The sequence below is a fragment of the Lasioglossum baleicum genome, chromosome 6 (assembly GCF_051020765.1).
Source record: "Lasioglossum baleicum chromosome 6, iyLasBale1, whole genome shotgun sequence".
NCBI classification, from domain to species: domain Eukaryota; kingdom Metazoa; phylum Arthropoda; class Insecta; order Hymenoptera; family Halictidae; genus Lasioglossum; species Lasioglossum baleicum.
In genome coordinates this window covers 10,984,642-11,000,880 of record NC_134934.1, presented here as the reverse complement: position 1 = coordinate 11,000,880, position 16,239 = coordinate 10,984,642, and the positions used below count along the sequence as shown (strand labels likewise).

The following is a 16,239-nucleotide window of genomic DNA, read 5'->3' as shown; positions in this document are numbered from 1 at the left end:
AACCCTGAAGAAACAGTTGGAGCGGTATTGCGAATAATATTCTACGGAATCACATTTTTCTGTTCGCCGGACCTTCCACAAGGGAAATTCAATTTTCCCCGAGCCCTTTAAATTTCTCGATGAAAATGTACAATTTCCATGGAATTCTATAGTTTAATTATCGATACGTTCCTCGCCGTAACACAGCAAAAAGATCGGTGGATCTGTCGGCAGTATTTTACCAAGTAATATGTAACTAAATTTCTCTCGATGATCGTTTCTAGAACACGAGTGTCCCAGCGAATTGAAATTATCGCAATCAATATTTTCGCCGGATGAAGGGAAATATGAAGTATTCCGTATATTATTAAAATCTCTGCGTTGATGAATTTTATTCAGCAATGCTGTTCAATCAAATTGACTACTGCCTTCATATGATATTTCAAAGGACGTCGTACGAGTTTCCCGATGTTTAGATTTTCCCTCGAACCCATCGGGGATTTATTAGCGCAGTTTTCATTAAAACACGGAACTGAAATACCATCTCGACGAATAATCCTGAACTTTGTAAGTGGCGGGGTGACTTTAAAAGCTTTGGAGATCGCCTCGGATTTCATAAGGCTGGCAGCTGGGAGCAATCGCGAAACAATGGATCGAATAGAAATGTTCTTGAATACGTACGAATTAACCCGCTCGGTTGTCCGTCCGCCTCTCTTTACGAGCTTTCGCTTTTTCTCCTGTTATTAACCTTCTTTTACGCCCGCCGGAGGAAAATTATAATTCAGTCTGTTAAATAAACATGGATCTCATAAATTTCTCGACGAGAAATTGAATTTCCGCTGCTCACCGAATTTTCGTCTAACAGATTCGGAAATCGATTTTATCCGCTGCATAAATCAAAAGTAGAACATTTCCGAAATATGCTAGGAGAATTTTGCTGTCGGGTTCGCAAAATTGACGAAGTTAGAGAACATTTAGTGCGATGTAGCTCGAAGCAAAAGCTCCGGGTAACTCGGAGACTAATTAACGAATTCATTGCGAACGAAGCTCATTCGATTCGTTATAAGTCTGTCCGAGTACTGCATCAACAGTATTAATATTATTCATTATTTAAAATACTCTTTTCTAAGAAGATAAAACTGATACGGCTGAACCGAAGTTGACGCGCGATTGTACGTTGTCCAATAAATAAACAAATGAATCGGTGCAATTGTAAAAAATATTTTCTCACAGTACAAGGACCTATCTGTCCAACCCAATAAACTTTACTTCCACATCGCCAACAGTTTTCCAGGAAAAAATTCGTAAAGATCACTTACGTTTATCGCTGTCACGCGAGAATCCTCCCTTAATTCGTTCGTTTCTTTGTCCCGATTCTCCATTTCCGGGAAACTGGATGTTACGGGCGAGGAACGCGGCGGGAAAGAAAGAGAGGATAATCTGGATTCCCGTGGGAACAGAAGACAGAAGTCGCCGGGTTTCTGGCTCATTAATCTTCGCGCGAACGTCTGGAACAATGGCCGGCCGTTAAGTGTTTCCATTGAACCGCGGGGAAAAACCGCTCGCGCAAAATTCTTCGAGGAACTACGATCTGCCACGGGGATAGGGCTTTTTTAAATATCGCTCTCTCGAAGTGTCGAGGCTGGACACCTGCGAGTCCCGCGAACTTTTAATGAAAGCGTTCCCGGGTCGCTCGTGGAACGGGATTTCTGCTTAATAAAACGTGCTCGGAAGGTTTCTGCAACTTCGGGTTCCGTTGCGCGCAGAATCGCTTAATATCGGCAGTAATAGACAGTTTTCTCACGCCTTCCTGCTAGCGGCGAGTGCTCCGGATAGCTCTGAATTATTCAATTTTTCTAAACACTGTCCAAAGTCTAAACAGGTCACCGCGAACTTTGGCGATGTTAAGTCTCGTGGAACTTCGAATTTTACATTTCTACCGAAGCCTGACATTTTTTCGTCCAATCGACTCCGTGAATTTTTCAGGTCTTCTAAACCTGTGAATTTTCTAGCGGTTCTAAACTCCGGAATATTCTCGCTCGAGACCTCCGAATTCTGTAATTGGAAACGCTGCATTTTTAAATTCTTCACCTTTGCATATTTCAGTTCTTGTATCTACCAAACGCACTAGTTATGTTATTTTGTTGAATGTTGCGAAGAGCACACATTTTCCACGGGAAATTTCTACAGAAAAATATAAACTGGTTTTTCCCGGTTTAGTATCATAGAAGAAGACGAAAATTGGTTATTTTCATTCGCACTACTTAGAATGGTACCGAAGCATTGGAAGCGAAAGAAGCGAACGTTTCTCTCGAAGAATGTAGAATAAATGCTTTGTTTTTCCTGGATAGCGATTAGAGGGTATCGAAAACTTTGTCGAAGCAATCCGTCGTGTCCCGATCGGTCCCGTACATCGAAAACTTCACACGCGAGGACGCCGAGCGAGAGGGGGAGGCACACCGCAACGAAATTTATCGTCGAAGAGGTTCAGGCCTGAACCGGGTCCTCTTTCTTCCATTTCGGGTTCTTTCGAAGCGGTCGAAAGCAAAAGGAAGAGCTCGACCGACAGCTACAAAGGAACCGAGCACAGAAAAAGAGATATATTCTCTGGGTTAGGTAATTTATCGCATCGCCCTCGGCCACGGTGATTCGAGATTCGCTGGACCGATCGAATCGCCTCTGTGCCGATCCGGGAATGCAAAACAACGAAACGCGGCTCTATCGTGATCTATGCCTGCGGGAGAAAGCGTTGCTTTTCTACGAGATTTAACACCTCAGTGTTCGAAACAATACTCGACTAAAAGAACCTCGATGCTGTCTTTTCAAACGCCCCGAAGCACAATTGTTATAAGTAGACTGAATTTATTGAAAAGAAAATCATTAACTGTAGACATTGATTTCATTCGAAAATCATTTTAGTGAACCGTGTCGCGAGAAACACTGAATTCATCTTCGAATTAGGGTATCCTCGGTGGCAAACGTTGAACGAAAGAAAGTGAGAATGGCGCGGAAGGAATTAGAGAACAGAGAGAAATGGAGAGAAGGGAATGTAACCGAGCGGAAAGCGAGCGGAGCCGAGCGAAATACAAGTGAGTTACCGGTCAGATGCGAGCACGGAGTGTGAAAGATGGGGTTTCGATAATCGAACGGTGAACCGGATCAATTAAACCCCCCAGGGTGGGCATTAATTATTGAAGGTGTCGTCGACAGTTTCCTATCACACGTGCGATCGAAGCGCAATATTCGGGACGAGTTCAGGATTTTCGCCTGCGGACTAGACGACCTCCACCCTCCCGTTCCGTCCTTCCTCCTCGTCTTTCTACTATTTTCTCCTCTGCGCCGCGCCGCGCCGGCCCGATATCTCACCGCCTGCAAACCCCGCTTCCGAACCGATTTTCGTTATCCCATCGAGCGGCGAGTCGAACGCCACGAATCCGCCTCCGTCTAAACAGAGAGTGTAATTTGTCGCCTAATCGACTGAAACGAGGCTCCACGCGACATCAACGGCACTATTATCCGGCTGCGTTCATACTAAACATTGTAAATACAACCCGAGAGCAGAGTTGGGAAAAAATTTAATCAACGATTCACGAATAAATTTCTACTTCAATCGTTAATCGCAATTAACAATTAATCTCCTAGTTTAGTGTTTAAAATTGCGGTTAACGATTGAATACTTATTAATCGTTAATTGGGAATAACGTTTAAATTTCTACTTTAGTCGTCAATTGCGATTAATGATTACATTCCTTTCATTTGTAATCGTTTATCGGTTAATTGATTAATGATTCACTGCTGAAATTTCGAAATGAAATACAGACTCAAAACTATATGAATACTGAAGAGAATGTGAACGCTGTTTACGTGATTTTATGTTCTTTTTCATGATTTCTTGTTTTAATCAACGCTTGACGATTAACTTCATCGATTTTTCAATGATTACCTTTTTTAATCGTACACATTAATCAATCAATCTTGATTAACATTTTAATCGATTAATGCCCAACTCTGCCCGAGAGTACTGATAAAATTACGCACACAGTGGAAAACATAGGGTGTCCTAAATCCCTCGTTTCTGTAAAAAATATTTCTGTGAATTCCAATGGTTTCGGTATTTTTTTTTTATGTGAGTGTGTATACTCCTTTATTGTGGCTGGTAGTGGTTGAATGAATACATGAGCACAATTGAAAAAAAATTACACCATTGTTCTGTACATTAATACAAAAATCATTACAAAATTACACCACTGTGTTACAAATACGGTTCACGTGATAAAAGACAAAGAAAACATTTGGGAACGTTCAGTGTACATGTATCGAGCTGACGTATTTCGTTCTATTGCTATCATATATTCGACGAATTCTAGATAATTCACCGGCTGGTCGTCAGTCGCGATATGATTTCGCGCTATCGAATCGTTTAAATAGTGAGCGTAATTAAATATGATATAGTATTCGTTGATCAAATTACCGAAGGAAATTGTTCCGTTGCCCGAATAGCGTTCCGAATTTGCGAGTTAATGCGCACAGCCGGTCGCTAAACTCGTATTAAACATTATTAATAACGCATATTGCGCGAAGACGTGTAATTAACAGGGGAATTTTGTTGCTAATAATCGGCCGTCATTAATTCCCGAACGAATTTACAGGAATACATACCGACAGAGGTGAATGGTGCCCGTTACGCGCGCACCGTGGCGCGGCGACATCATCGGCGGACATATACACTATACACGCTGCTGAAAGCGGTGTGTGCGTTCTTTTCATTCGGAAAGTTGCCGCGGCCGTGCATTATACGGCGCACAATTTTATTTCACGCTTATTACTGTCAAACAACTTGTTATCACGCGGCCGAGAGAACCTCGGCAAACCGCAGCCTCACCCAATTATAACATTAACAACGAGCTTCAAAACAAGCTAACACGGTTTAACGGTGGTTCCCCATTTTTCGCACCGATTATTCACCGACGGAACACAACCACGACCACCACGCGCATATAGATATATTGTATGTATACATACACATGTTCGTGTAGAATTTCTCTCTTTGGAAATTGAGTTTGCCGAGTTTGGTCGAGGGTTCATTATGCCGTAGAATTTTCCGGGGACAACGTTCACGATTACACCTGGCACACGCACGATTGAAAATTCAGTGACCCGCTTCTTAATTAACAAGCCGATTCTTTCGCGGTTTCGAACTTTTAACGAGGTTCGAGGTTTGTACCGAACAACCTGTGAACCGTTTAGCCTTCTAGGAGAACCTATTCCATTCAATTTTTAAATGCTTCACCCTGGAGAACCTTTGAAGAACCCTGTTGCATTATTTCGAGAAAGTTCCCATAGCTAACACTGGCAGAATCTTCTTTGTTTTATTCAATATCATTTTTTTAACACAACCTTAACGAACCCATGGGAACGATTCCTTGAACCCATCGCTCTCCATTCAAACTTACCATTCCACGCTCATTTACCGGCTCTCAACCCCTGCCTCGAACTTCCGGAAAAAAAAAATTCCTTCCTTTGTCTATCTCCGCGAAGGTACGACCCCGACGATTCTTATCACAGCCGTAAAAGAGGTCTTAGTCCTTGACCACCGTCAAGACGTACAATTGTCCGGACGAATAACGTTTTCCTGGGACAAATTGGATTCCCTGTAAACCGATTATCGAGCCATTATTCGAGCACCGAGTTGGGAAAGGGTGACAACGTCTGGGAAGCGTGACTTTACAAAAAGTTTTCACCGCTGGTTACAGAGCAGAATACTCTGGAGGCGCTAGAACATTATTAACAATTTCAAACCTACCTCAATGTAGCGAACCAAAATTGAAACGTTTAATTTTTGTCTGTTTGAATCACATTTCTGAAAAAATGATGGTCGAGGGGAGAAGAATAAACCGAACAATGGGTCGAAATGAGGAACATTGTTTGCGTAAATTTCGAAAAATCGTAAATTCAATACTGAAACAATTTCCGGAGCCACTGTACTATTACACAGAAAACCGTTCAATCTCTCTAGAAATCCCAACAAAGAAAACTGCTGTCCCCATCGAAAAGGTCAGTGCTCTGACCATTTCTCCGGCGATTAGTGAGAAGTCGAGAAAAACGCGTGCTCCCCCCAGAAGGAATCGGCTGGCTATGTAAACGATGATCGAAGAAAGGTCGACGTGTAAAGACTCTCCGGAGATCCAAATCGGGGATTCCCGTGGATCGACAATTTGCCGGCGTTGTCCATCGATAATCGAGCGTCGACACTCCAGTTCGGGTAACCCGTGGAGGAAAGAGAACCAAGCGGAGAAAGAGGGAGAAAATCGGTCGAAGGAATGGTCGCGGGCGAAAAGCCACGGGAGGAGGAGGAGGCGAAAGAGAAATATACAACTGCAGGTGAGGTTTGCGCAGGGAGTTTCGGGAAGGCAACCCGTCGGTAAATAAAGGCGTTAAACGAGAATGGATGTTCGTCCGAGGCCCCGTAATCCCGGCGAAAAGGAACGAAGCGGAAGCCGAAGGGAGCAAACTTTCCTCTGCCCCCAGCGCCCGCCTGCCTCCGCCGGGAAAGAAGTGTTTCGGTCGTTGCCGAATCACTTCCGGTTTGTCTCGCAGTAAAACTTCCTTAAGTCGGCCATTTCGTGGCTCCTCCAGGCCCCGATACCGGACCCCTTCGACCGGAAATAGCTTTCCGAGGCTGGCGTTTTACAGACACCGTCCTACCGCACCGCCATTAACCACCCCCATCTTTTTCTACGGGTTTTCGCAGGTTTTCTGGCTCGTTTTAACGACTATCGGGGCTGCGATCGATTGTCCGTAGTCCTGACTGTTGCATCGTGGTCCCAAACTGTTCGGCAGAAGACACGCTTCGCTTCATAGTGCTACGAACGTCTCTGAAAACGTTGAACAATTTTCTTTCCTAACTGTATCATCGAAACTGAAGAGACGTGCGTTGTTTCGTCGATATGGTAAAAATTCAAACGTCTCCGTGGACATCGGAAGATTTTTTGAAACCTCCACTGTACAACCACATCTTAAAAAGATTCTTTTAAACTGTGGATTGAAGAATTAATTCACGTTTTTCAGCAATGCCGAGTCACTTCTGACTCGCATCAGATTCTTTATCGTGTACGTGTTCTTTGACAAACGCAATAGGGCAAATGAATGTGTTGTAGGTGCTCGTTCAGTAAAATGAAGGTACATATGTAAATAATGAATCGTAAGGGGATTGCGAGTTTCTCTAAAAAAAATTACGGGGGTCCGGGTTTTTTTCTCGCTCGGAGCAGGTTTCAGAGAGGAAGATCTGGTCCAGGCAGGGTGCACAATCGTCGGATCATTACTATTCCCAGCCCGTTGGATCCATCGCTCGACGCGAGCCTTAATGCATTCGCTTCTCCCGTAATTCCCTCACGAAGTCCGCGCGCAATCGGCGTGTCCCTGCTCCGTGCCGCGTCGCGTCGCGGAAACTTTCCCGTTTCGAGACATCGACTATCAGAAGTGGAAAACGTTCCCAGCACCGGAGAATCCGTCGAAGGGGATCCATGGGGAACGCTCGAGAACCCGGATTGCACCCGCAGGAGCTCATACGTTATTCGTCGCGCGCGACGGTGGACCATTCTAACGGGTGGCCTCGAAACACCTGTCGATCTTCACGAAAAATACTTACATCTCGTAAAAATACCACTTCTAAAATTCTTCATTGACGTATACATAGAATAACATACACTGCATATTTTTCGTATAACAGAAACTGAGAATGCAAGATTTATGATGTTAATTACTTGTTTAACCTCCTTATATTTCATAGACGATAATAAAGTACACTCTATCTCTCACTCTACGAATAAATTTTCATGCGGCAGTCAACGTGTTGATGATTTGTTCGGACGGGTTCTATGAAAATGAACAGCATTTAATTGAAACCTTTTATCCTTGTTCTGTACGTGTAGTTTAAGGGTTACACCGAATAGAAAATGTAATGACAAAATTTCTACGAGCTTCGTAACAAGTCTCCTTTAATTACTTTTCTCCGCAAAGAATTTTGCACGGGCATTCGTGAAAAGAATCCCATTTTCGCGAATCATTCCACGGGAAGCAGAATAAAGACAATTTATTTCGTTCGCTAACAGACACTTTATGGCGAGAGTAAAGTATAATAGAACCGTCGTCGGTCCTTGTTAACATGGACTAGGTTAATAAAGTGAAACTTGAATGTACACTGCGAGTGTCATGTTTGCTGTGAATATGCGTGACATAGTTTTTTCGGTGGTAAACATTAACTTCCGTAGAACAGTGTTGCATAAAATACGTTTAGCTTGCGGTACAGGGAAAAAAAGTGAGAGACGCCCGGAGAATGAAGATCATTGCGAATGGATTGTGGAAGTTTCATCTCGTTAAAAACTGGTTTTTAAGTAAGAATTATTTCCAGCAATTCTGTTGAACTGGGGACATTAAGTGACGGGTGTATTCGAAATGAAAATTCAAGTGACAATTACCTTTGGGATTTTAGCCGGGGAAAAATTATGTTACTTTCTATTGAATTACATAATAAAAGTGTATTCCTCTGCAAAATTTTAATCTGGTATAAAATAAATTTACATTTGGGAATTTAACTCTGTAAAAACGTTGAGCGTTCCCGTCTAATTGAAGAATATAGCGATAGATCCACAGAGTTCTAATTTGAATTTGGCGGAATAAAAATCCCCATTCACATCTCTTAACCCGCTAAAAATTCTCTGTTACATTGAAGGAATAAGGGACAAGTGTGTTCAGATCTTTTTTACGGATGTGGGGGAAAATACATTATGTATTTTACACCCCACAAGGGGCTAGTGTGGGACTCTCCTCTCAGATAGTCGGGGAGGCATACCCACTAAACACCTGAACCACGTCAGGGACGGCTAATAAGACGCCCCTCTACTAATCTGTCCCAATTTTCACTGAGGTGCGCGGTCCTGTTATCCACATTTCTCGCGCACCTCATAAAATTTGGTCGTACGCACACCTGTTCTTTGCCAAAAGTGTGTTCAGATCTAAATGTAATTTCTGAGCACGCTGATCACGTTTAAAACGTTCATAAAAATGTCACAGTCTCAAAGAAGGAGACTGTACTTAATTAAGAATGTAGATCTGACAAAACACTGACTTTTTGAATATTAACACTTTACCTACCGGAAGTCTCTTAATAGGATTTTTAATAATTTTGCTGTACCAAAAGAAAGCATAGAAATTTTCTTTTACATTGCAATCTTAAATGAAACTATTAGATGACGTTATTGAGGGTGTCTTGTTAATTCATAATGAAAATTGTTGTTACTATTGATGGTTCCATTAAAAAGTGTTTAGCCATCACAACCATAGATTTTTCAAAATTAAGCAATAATCACCGGTCGGTAATGTGTTTACAAAAATCGCTGCAAAATCGATGGAACCTGAGCAATTACCAACTACACGATTGATAGTCACATCTCCGTTCCCGTTCCACCAAACAAAGAACTTGTTCAGCTCGCCAAGGAACCCTGCCAGCAGTCAACGTGTTCAAGATCGAGCCGCGAAACACGAGGCTCGTCTCGCAGGCGAAGCGCTGTCGTGAAACGTCAAAAGCCGCGAATCGCACAGAGACGAATCTCGCGAGGTTGTATGTATGCGAGAGAGAGGGAGAGAGAGAGAGAGAGAGAGAGAGAGAGAGAGAGAGAGAGAGAGAGAGAGAGAGAGAGAGTGCAGGGGTGGATGATGAGAAGTCGTGGGTCTCGTATCGAGGGGGTTGAAGTGGGCCGACTCGACACGTATCCACCGCGTCAGCGTGCCGAGAATTCTCTTCGAAGGTAAATTACCTCGTCATCCGATCCGGCCTCGATCGTAAAAATCGCTCGCGGCTTTATTGCGAGGTAGGACCATCACCGACCATCACCGTACAAAAAGCATTGCAAGAAGGTTTGCGTGTAAATTCAGAAAATGTGTCCAAAAACCGATAAAATCCGGATCTGTGCTTCTGGGTAAAATGACTAGATCCAAATTTTATGAGAATATACACCCATTACGATGAACTCTCTAGATTCAGTTAACTTTGAAGTTTCGGTTACGTTAACCCGGCGTTGGTAAGGTGGGAAAATGTATCGTAAACCCCAGGAAAAAATATATTGCATTATAGAAATAAATACCTTTTTCATAAATATGGCGTAGATTTAAGCGTGTTTTTAGGATAAGCATGGGCTGAGCATTTGCCGTTGTAGGTTGCCGGAGTCGGCTGCTGAGTGCTCGCGCGTGCATTTACATTGTAGCGCGACCGAAACGTTTGATCGGCCGTAAGAGTCGGGATCGGTTTCTCTTACGCGCAGCCGAAACGTTTGAGCGGCTGCGACAAACAAAATCGGCTCCCTTTTAGAATGCGTGCACGTGGACGGAGTGACTCTGCGGAGTGGGGAAAATGCGAGGCAAGGCCAGGCAAGGCCCTCGATGGCCCGAGCAGTGATGCCAGAGCTGTGGTACTGTGGTACTAAAACATACCCCCACCATAGCCTACTATTGCCCCTACATTGTTTTCCAACGCGCCCGCGCGCTACACTCACCAGCGTACCTCTACGAATACAGTAGAGTGATACGCTGGTGAGTGTAGCGCGCGGGCGCGTTGGAAAACAACGTAGGGGCAATAGTAGGCTATGGTGGGGGTATGGTTTAGTACCACAGTACCACAGCTCTGGCATCACTGGGCCCGAGACCGGCCGACAGATTTTGTTTAGCGTTCGAACGATCGAGAGCGTCTCCGCAGAGTCAAACGGTCAGAATACTCGACAGCCGACACGCGACGATGAAACGTATTAACGCCGGGGCGCACGGGTCGCGCCAAAATGTTAGTGCCGCGACAAATATAAGATTAGGTATTGCTTAAGATGCTTGTGTAATTTATCAGAGTAAAAACGCAGATCCACGAAATTAAATTTTTATTATTCAAAAATACTTAACAACTGTCACGCGTTGTTACAATATTATGTACAATCAATCTAAAATCTCTGGAGTCTGTGAGACCCCACCTAACTGACGCCGGGTTAATGAAGCTACGTTAGCGTTTCGTCTCAAGACGAATAGCAAAATCCGCAGTGATTGTATTTTAGCTGTAGAAGAAAATCGAATACAATAATTCCGCGGTGATTCTTCTCGATCAAATGCATCGGGGGCTAGATACAGCCGAATCCAGTCGCTCTCGGCCGAACGAATCATCAATTACCGAAGCCTCTATCGGTCCTCTGGCTCGCAATTTCCCGCGAAAATCCCGTGATCCCGCGGATCATCAAGAGAACCGGTGGTTCCGCCGTCAGTGCCGATGGAGCTCGGCATTTTTCCCGTCGCCCTACCCGCCATTATGATAGTCCGGCGTCGTCCAGTTTGTTTTTTCGCCTTTGCGTCGCGGCGGTGGCGGCGTCGTCGGCCGGCATTTTTTCAGTGTCTCCCCGAAAAAATCTATAAATCTCGTGCGTGAGCCCCGCACGTACGTCAGGACCATTCGTCAGTGGGCAGATTGCAGCCGGGGCTGGATTTCGCGTTGGGGCGGGGGAAGCAGAGGAGTGAAAAAGTCCAGCCTCGTTGCAACCCCTCTGTGTGTTCCGACACCCCTTTCGAGCCGCTCACGGCCGGCTTCGTTCCAGCGCGCAATAAAGCCGCGAGCGATTTTTACGATCGTTGACGAGGTAATTTACCTTCGGAGTGACGCGTCGATTTGATATATTCTTCGGTGATTCTTAAAGCGCGGTCTTCTAGCTTTTATTTCAGCGTTCCGAAGCACGAAAATTCCCACTGGGAGACATTTTAGCTGGCCCTTTGAGAACAGAGATGGGCAAACCGTTTTATTTAAATAAAAATTTCGTATAAAGTGGGTTTACTTGTACAATTATTCGTGGAAAGTCTTCGAATAATTTTCCGCCAGGCTGAAGAAGGCGTCGGCAACCCGACACCCAGTCAGATTGTACATCGGTGTGTAATTTAATTGCAAAACTTGTTTATTTTTCCATTATTCCACTCCACTGTGTTACAATGCAGGTAGAAAGTGTTTCCTTTGCATAAATATCCTGTGTCTAGCGATAAGATACGATGGGTTTCTGACTAACAGTGTTGTTGTTTTTTTCGTCTGTTTTCAGACTGGTCTCGTCGCCACCACGGCAAAACGAGGCAGGAAGTAGCAGTAGCGGCGCGACGCAGCACGCGGCGACGTTCGCGGTGCGTGTGGGCACGATCGACGGAGTGATCACGCATCATCTGCGTGCCGAGACGCGAAGGGACCTGGCTGCGTGGGCAAGGGCGATCGTTCAGGGCTGTCACGCGGCCGCCCACTCGTTACGCGAGTACACCGTTCGTGAGTACACTCATTTGACCCTCGTTTCTGCCACCAGTCCCTTCGGCGATCGCCCAACGAATCGACATTTCTACCGGAATAAAGAATGGCAATCAACCTGATGGAACAGACGGGGGAGGGGAAGAACGGGGACGGGAATGGGGATGGGGGCGAGGCGGCAGTAACGTAAAAACGCATGACAAATATACACGCCCGTTCGCTGTTCCGTGACAGTTGTTTTGCCGTTTCTATTCGACCGGATCTAACTGCGCGGAAATCCAATTCATTGTCACTCGGAAATTCACTGAAATTCATTCCCGCGACTTTTTTCACCAAACCGTGAAACTACGTTTTGTGCATTAATGGATCATTGGAGATTCCGCTGTACTGTCGCCGAAAGAACTGCGTTCGGTTAAGCTTCACCTTAGGGGATGAAAAATGTTCAACCTTTTTTTTTCTACAGTGGCCGAAATTTCTATAAACTCATCTTCTGTTTCATAGATATTTTAAAAATATCACCATTTTACCACGTTCTTCACCAAACACTTTCGTGTTTGTTTGTTTGTTTGTTTGTCTGTTCGGTGGCAAATTTTGCAATTGATTTTGAACTAACTTCCTGATGAGCTAGAGACTTGTTTGTTTGATTTATCGTATCTGGTCTTGTGTCTTGTAGACACTCGGATAGAGGGACTGCGTACTCTAGACACCGCTATGTTTACTATTTACGTTTGTTTTGATTTTTTTCTGTGCGGTGCAGAACACAAGTTTGTTATAATTTGATTCACGTGTATGAGAATGCCGAGAGGAAAAGTACTAAAAAGTGAAGAAAAAGCATCAATCGATGCTTATAAAGATATGGGCTGCTCTAATCGCGCAATTGCTAAGAAAACTAATCGGTCATATACTGTGATTAATAATTATATCAATTTACGTAAAAATTACGGAAAAAAATCATCTTAAAGGTAGTAATAAAAAACAGTCAAAGAGACAACATTCAATAAGAATGAGGTCTGCAGCTAAGGAAAGGAAAAATGCAGCACAATTTCGAGCTGAATTGGAGCTCCCAGTAACAACAAGACGCGTGTGTAACAACTTTTAAATTCTTCTGGACAAAAATACAACGTAAACCAGGCCTTAAAGAAGTACATAAACCGGCCCGTATTGATTTCGCGCCGGCACAAAACACAGTGACTTTATAGAAATTTCGGCCACTGTATAATCCTATTTTTAACTATTTGAAAAATTGTTTCTGAAAATGGCGTGGATATAACTTGAATGAGATTCGTTCACGATCGTGTTCATTGTTTCCGACGCGTCGCAATATTTTCATTGAAAAAAAGAAAAGAAAAGTGGGATTCACGGGAGATCCAGGTCGATGATCGATGCGATCGACGAACAGAGAAGGCGGCAGTTGGCCCCGAGGCCAGCATCAATCTCGATTTCAGTGAAAAGAAATTAAAATTCATCGAGGCGAGCGTGCGCAACAGCCGCGAAAGAACAACGGGGGGCGAATGTGTACGCTCCTGGCTCCCACATTCCTGCAAACAGAAGATCTATGCGAGCCCCGTCTCGTTTTTCCTCTCGCGCTTTATTTCACGTTCGAGCGCGTACGCGAGTCAACGAACGATTACGCTCCAAAACAAAATAGGAAAATATTTGTTTGACCCTCTCCTTGCCTCCCCCCCCCCATAGCTCTTGCTGCAACCAACCCCCGGTTGTCCAGAGGGAGCAGGGACAGTTTGATCGATGCCCGGGATTTCGGGACGCGATTAATTTGACGCTTTATTTGGCACAGTTCTCCCTGACCCGCTAACGGAGTAATGAAACTAATGGAAATCTGCGGCTTTCGAGATGGCGCGAGATTTTTTCAATTTCGGATTCGTTTGCCCCGTTCAATTTGCTACGGAGAGGAATTTAAATAGAGCCGGATTGTTTTTACGGAAAGTTTCTGCGTTTTGTTTGTCTGCGGTGTGATTAGATTTTCGAATTGTTAGCAGCGTTGGAGATCGGACTAGAAAACATTAAAACAATGAGAACGATCATTAGACTGCGGATCTTGATGCTAAATCGAAATTTTCTTGGTCACTTGCAGGATGGAGGAACGACATAAACATTTCTGCATATCTTTAACGATTTTAATAACTTGATCATTACATATGGAGATTGTTAAATCGTCTTAATGCTTTTCTGTTCTCATTTACATCCACCCATTTTTGTCATAAATGCATAAAATCCGCAGTCTAATTTACGTACGCTCCGGAAAACCTTGTCAGATTTTTCAATTTTACTGAAATTGTGATGATCTCGGCGCACAGGTTCGATCAGTGATGAAACGCAGCAATTTTGCAAATTAATTAGAAACTCTACGTTTTTCAATTTTACATTCGTTCTCGTTCATTTCGCTGTCAGGAGGAATTTCAATTGAAGAAGGTTGTTTCGTAGAATTTTGTGTGTGTGATAAAAATTTAATGCATTTTGTACGTGGTAAGATTCAATTTTAGAAGATTCAGTAATATTAACCTTTCGAAGTCGGACAGAGAGGCAGGCAAGACAATGAAGACTATTATAGACTTGTTCAACAAAAAATGATCTGGCCTATTCCCTCCAGATAGAAGATCTAGCGAAGGACAATAGTTAACAAATTCTGTGTAACTTCTAATGTGGATTTCTAGGCTGCACGTGGCAAGGGAAAGCCTGCCAGCTGGTAGTGAACCACGAGGACGGTTTCGCGTTGTATGCAGCGGGGACCAGAGGCGTGGGTGGTAACGGGGTGAGTCCAGGTTCACCCCCGACCCCATTATGGAGAAGATCTTTCGACAAATTGAAAATGTCCGCCGACGACGGGGCGCGTCTCTTGTGGCTCGATTTCGGCGGCGACGATGGCGAAATTGTAAGTACCGATCAACAATCGTCTTCTCTTTAACGTGCATCGACACTGCAGCAAGTAATTTATCGACAATTGTTGCGATGCACATTTTTCGAGTAACGTACAAGTATATCTGAGATTGCGGACGAAAAGTAGAATTCACGAACAGAATAAAACAATTCAATAAAACAATTTTAACTTTACAAATTCATTTTCTTCATGATACAGTCGCTTAAACCGAACTTCTTTGAGAATTGCACCATCCGAAAGAGTTCACACAGTAATCAGACAGTAGACAGCGGATCTTTATGCAAAATAAAAATTTTCTACCCGATTTGCGAGCAACTGGAGTGACATAGAAATTGATTTTCTCCCTTAATATGCTCAATGTGTTGGAAATAATATAACATCATTTTTGTTATAAATGCATAAAATCCGCTATCTAGTAATCAATGTGTGAAAACATTTGAAGAATTGGAAGATACTGTCGAAACTGATTAATAAAACAAATAAACGTAAACGCAGCTCCTGTATCTGCGAACGAATCTGCAGGCGAAGATTACTTTTCATAAAAATCCGCAGTTTAGCGATAATCTTGAATTCGACAGTTTTCATTCTATCGACTTATTTGATGTTGTTGGATTTTTTGAAAGCGATTGCTCGTCAGTGAACGTGCGAATAATAACGTTAGACGTGACAATTGCCAAATAAGAACAACTTCCGCTGACAAATTACCGGTGCGTCTGAACAGTATCAATATTTACAGACAACTGTACCCACTTCCGTAAAAGAAAAACTGTTTCAAAGTAACTATCCGGTGGACACACGGTTCGGCGCTAGCAATTTCCCTTGGCGAAAAATCCGTCGCTGAAAGTGACGCGCGTGATAATTGCTCGATAAATTAGAATCCCGATCGAAGGCACGGCCGTAGCCGAGAAGAGAAAAGACGCCGCCCCTTTTATCGGGCGGAGGGCATTCAGAATTTTATTACAATCGACTCGAAGCATCGAGATTATTATCGTGAAAACGACGGCTGTGCACCGGGTAATCCCATTGTGCCCGTCACTGTCAAAGGACCGCCGCGCCA

General features: G+C 43.7%; 1 protein-coding gene across 3 annotated transcripts in view; it reads left to right on the top strand.

Annotated features, from left to right (window-relative positions):
- The window catches only part of Syn1 (Syntrophin-like 1), a 441,570-nt gene that overhangs the window by 418,035 nt on the left and 7,296 nt on the right, over positions 1-16,239 (top strand). For all 3 annotated transcript variants that reach the window (XM_076425899.1, XM_076425901.1, XM_076425900.1), the window contains 2 exons: positions 12,093-12,307; positions 14,959-15,176. In XM_076425899.1, coding sequence (XP_076282014.1) covers positions 12,093-12,307; positions 14,959-15,176 — 433 coding nt within the window. The remainder of the gene's footprint in view (positions 1-12,092; positions 12,308-14,958; positions 15,177-16,239) is intronic.